At 38.9% G+C, this 5,000-nt stretch overlaps 1 protein-coding gene across 3 annotated transcripts in view; it reads right to left on the bottom strand.

Annotated features, from left to right (window-relative positions):
* LOC127004402 (visual pigment-like receptor peropsin) overlaps positions 1-5,000 on the bottom strand; it is a 119,173-nt gene that overhangs the window by 6,068 nt on the left and 108,105 nt on the right. For all 3 annotated transcript variants that reach the window (XM_050872054.1, XM_050872057.1, XM_050872056.1), the window contains one exon: positions 2,076-2,203. In XM_050872054.1, the coding sequence (XP_050728011.1) occupies positions 2,076-2,203 (128 nt within the window). The remainder of the gene's footprint in view (positions 1-2,075; positions 2,204-5,000) is intronic.

The raw sequence follows: 5,000 nt of genomic DNA, 5'->3' as shown, positions 1-5,000 counted from the left end.
CATCTTGAAGATCTGTATCAGGTTCAGCAGAATCATCAGCTTGACGCCGCCGTTTTCTCTTCCGTACCTTTTCCGATACTTATACTTGCTGAACATTTTCCATGAGATTTTTTGCATCATTCTCAAGTTCATCAAATTGATCACGAAGCTCAGCAACAAAACTTTCAAGTGATAGAAACAATGATACAGCCATGTTGATATCAATATTTGTGCTTTGGAGAAGAGTACTAGCTTTCTGAAAGCGCTGGAGGATCTTGTTCCACAGAACACACATAAATGCATTTTCAAGAAGGCACATTTTCTCTGCAAAAACTGATGCACCAAGTCGAGCATTTCCTTTTAGTTCCTCATTGTCTGCAATTTCATATAACATACCATAGATGCTAGAGTAGTTTAAGTGCAGTGCTTTCACTGGTTCAGAATGGAAATGCCAACGTGTGGAAGATAATGTTTTTAGGTTAGAATTCTACCATTTTCATTAGGAGACAATCCCTTTGTTAGTAAATTCCAGCGCTTTGTTGATCCAACTGAATATGCATATAATTTCTTCACAAGTTCAAAGAAATTGCAAGCACTATTGACTTGTGTTGCCAACACGAACAAGTTTTCGCTATTTTATTTTATCTATTTATTTATTTTTGTAATTAATTTTTTTTTCGATCAACAGTCCAACGAAACATACTGATCTCCCTGTGGCTACAGGGATTTCTGGGTCTATCAGGTTTTGTGGACCCCTCAGTGCTGGGGGCCCTACGCCATGGCGTACTTGGCGTATAGGATAATCCGGCCCAGATGCGACGCCGATCTAGCACAGTTTTTGTGTCATTAACACTTGTTACATCAACAGAATAACCTTGACGGAGAGCTGTGCGGGTTCGTAAGGGCAAATTTGCTTCAAATTGTGAAGAAAAATTTTCGTCACTGCAAATTTGCCATCTGAAAAAATGTAATTGTCGCAGTTGTGCCTCCTGCATGACGAGAAAAATGTTCCTTTTTTAGCTAAAAGTTTGCTCTCTCTCTCTCTCTCTCTCTCTCTCTCTCTCTCTCTCTCTCTCTCTCTCTCTCTCTCTCTCTCTCTCTCTCTCTCTCTCTCTCTCTCACACACACACACACACACACACACACACACACACACACACACTCTCGCCCATCACACACAACCGGAGAGCAAAAACAACACAGACACTGCTGCAGCGATAACGGTGAGGAAAGGCAAAGAGAGAGGCAGGGAGGAGGAAGTACTTTGAGACGGCAGCACACTGCTCCTGACAGCCTCATTCTGCGCGCTCCCCCTCACGTCTACTTGCTGTTTCCTTGACGACCGCCGCAGCTGTTTGATCGCACGGGAGTCAGTAAACGTAATGTGCAGCCTCGAATTTGAGTCATTTCTCATAGGGTAATGGACTGTGTGTGTGTGTGTGTGTGTGTACACACACACACACACACACACAAGATTAGAGAGATGGATGGCAGTGATGAAAATGCTGAAGCCTGTTACTGGCGATGATGGAGGCGAAGATATTCGTGATGTTGATGAGGAGGAAAAGGAGGAGGAGGGGGAGGAGGGAGAGGAGGGAATTAGGATGATGTGGAGAACGAAAAGGAGGAGGAGGAGGAGGAGGTGAATAGCCCAAGAAGATAAAAGTGACAATAAGGAATGAGATGGAAGAGTATAGCGACTATAGCCTGAATAGATGATAATGATGATGATGATGACGATGATGATGATGATGATGATGATGATGAGCAGAAAAAGGAGGAGGAGGAGGAGGAGGAGGAGGAGGAGGAAGTATTATTAAGTTAGCCACTCACACATTCAAGTATTCTGAGTTTCATTATGTTTATCAGTATTCTATGACGTCAGTCATAACAGACAAGCATACACAAGTAACCTAATTTTCCTTCCGCTCCCTCATTATCATCAGAATCTATAAGAGAGAGAGAGAGAGAGAGAGAGAGAGAGAGAGAGAGAGAGAGAGAGAGAGAGAGAGAGAGAGAGAGAGAGAGAGAGAGAGAGTATCCTATGAAGAAAAAAACACATTTAGGGAGACGTGCTCAGCGAGGAAGGGACTCACGCAGGTCTTGTCTGCAGGTGACGAGGTAGCGGTCCAGGGCGATCATGAGCAGCGTGGTGAGGTTGGCGACACCCATCAGGAAGCCCATGAAGGCGTAGTACTGGCACCCGAAGTCCCCATACAGCCACCTGCAAGAGGAAATGCAATGTAAGAATGGTCCATTTCCGGAATGTTCAGTCCCGCCCGGTGAAGGAAACATGTGAAATAAACTGTATTATGTGTTTGCTCAGCGAGTAAGCAGGGTAAAAGGCTCCCTGTTGCTATGAGGCGGACTGCGAGCCACCTAGATGCGAAAACGCAAACGCCTTGCACAGTAAAGTTTTCCCAGCATCTTCTAGGCTTTCGTTCCCCATACTGCCACTTGCAGGAAGAGACATGTAATAATGAACCGTCATCTTTATTCTAAGCTTCCCTACAGCCGCCTGCAGTAGGAAACACGAACGTATGATTCGTCTCCTCTATTTCAGCTCCCCACACCGCCACCTGCAGGATGCAAGGTAATGGAACGTCTTCATAAATATTCAGCTTTCCTTCCATCCTCCTGGAGAAGGAAACAGATGTGAGAGTAGACCGTAATAAATCTTCAGCTGTGGCCGTTAGAGGCTGAGGGTGCCACCTTCCTCTTCATTACCATATTCGCTTTGTCTTTTAAACAGTACTTTCTGGGTTTAGCATCCTTGCTGCTTATGAACGCATTGAAAATTTAAGGTAAAATCGTTGATATGTTATTATATTATAGTGATGAGCAAGGATGCTCAGCCTTTGCATAAACATCGTCAAACATGTCACCATCCTCATCGCTATATTTAGATGCTGGGGTACAGGTACATTTAGATTACTTTCAGGCTCCATCTTTCCTTTTATCTTAGTGTTAAAAATGCAACACGATTATTTACACTAAAGAATTCGAGAGGGATTTTTTTGAAGAATTTTGTGAACAAATAATTGTACTCTATTTCTGTTTGCTACCATCAGGGGCCATCATCACTCTTCGTCATGGCAAACCTATAAGGCTCATAATTTCGTTATGGAACGAATATCATCCATATATATATATATATATATATATATATATATATATATATATATATATATATATATATATATATATATATGCATAACATAAAAAATATAGCTATACGTTGGTAGAAGAAAAGATAATTTTGACTTTCCAAACACGTGAAAACGTTTCGAACGAAAATACATAAATATATATATATATATATATATATACAATAATATATATATATATTTATATATATATATATTTATATATATATATATATATATAAATATATATATATATATATATATAAATATATATATATATAAATATATATATATATATATATATATATATATATATATATATATATATATATATATATATATATATATATATATATATATATATATATATATATATATATATATATATATATATATATATATATATATATATATATATATATATATATATATATATATATATATATATATATATATATATATATATATATATATATATATATATATATATATATATATATATATATAATATATATATATATATATATATATATATATATATATATATATATTATATATATATATATCACACACACACACACACACACACACAAACACACACACACATACATACGGACACTGAGAAATAGCAGGATATATTTATGGAAAGATCTATTATATTACTCACTTATGTGACAACTGCCTCTGGGAAAGTAGATAAAAAGCAGATTAATAAAACAGATAAATGGCGCCCACAACATGTAATTAACCACGGTTATGGCGGATACGTTGTGAAGCGGCCGTCAGACAAGGATTAACAAGAGGGAAAATAAGTCGGAGAAATCGGGGCCAAGGATCTCCTGAGGGGAAAACTGAACATCTAAGATATGGAGGCGGGGAAAAAATTGGAGCAGTAAGACTAAAGTGGTGTGTGGACGTGTAGTGGAGAGGGAAAAACCGGTAGCCATTTAGACAGCCTGGAAAAGACCGCTACCTTGAGGGATATCAAGAAGACGGACGTGGAAATAAGGAAAACAGAAGAGGGAAGAAACGACAGCCATCAAGAAGGCCTGGAGAAGACCATTACCTACAAGGATATCAAGAACACGGAGATTGAGATGAGTAAAGGAAACAAAGAATAAATAGAAACGAGGCCCAAAGATGTGATGGGAGGAGGATGGGGGAAATGGCTGAGGTGAAATGGGTACAAGACGACGAAAAAACATAAAGAGACGAACTTCACTGAATTAAGATGAAAAAAAATGTGATGGGAAGAGGATGCAGAAAACGACCGGGGTTAAAAGGGTACAAAAAGACGAAAAAAAGATAGTGACAAACTGTACTGAAGCAAGAAAAAAAAAGGATGTGATGGGAAGAAGATACAGGAGGTCGAATGACGTAGGAAGGATACAACAAGAATACTGAAATTGAGGGAAGGAGAAAATTAATATGTATAGAAGCCAAATGAACAGACTTATTAAGAAGAGGATTGAGGGGAGACAAAGCGTAGGGGGGCACAGAAGGTTTGATATTGTTATGCCTTTATCCTTCTACCTGTCTGTTTGTTGAGTGTGTGTGTGTGTGTGTGTGTGTGTGTGTGTGTGTGTGTGTGTGTGTGTGTGTGCATTTCCCTCATAATCCCTTTCCAAGCCTCCTGGCAGCACTATGGGCCATATTCTTAAACATTTCGGCGCCCAAGCACACACATTTTGACAAGGCTTTCGTAGGAGTAACCGGCATTTCCATGGGTAGCTATATGATCATGGTGGTACAGTTTGACAAAGTATCTGTACCATAAAAATGAAAAAAAACCCACATAAAACAAAACTCACGAGAACCCAATTAGTCTCCTTTTCGGCCTTTGGGAATAGGTGAGCGGCAGCCTCTGAGAATACC

Source organism: Eriocheir sinensis, chromosome 28, assembly GCF_024679095.1.
Source record: "Eriocheir sinensis breed Jianghai 21 chromosome 28, ASM2467909v1, whole genome shotgun sequence".
Classification (NCBI taxonomy): Eukaryota; Metazoa; Arthropoda; class Malacostraca; order Decapoda; family Varunidae; genus Eriocheir; species Eriocheir sinensis.
Note: the sequence above shows the minus strand (reverse complement) of the source record. Positions and strands in the feature narration are given on the sequence as shown.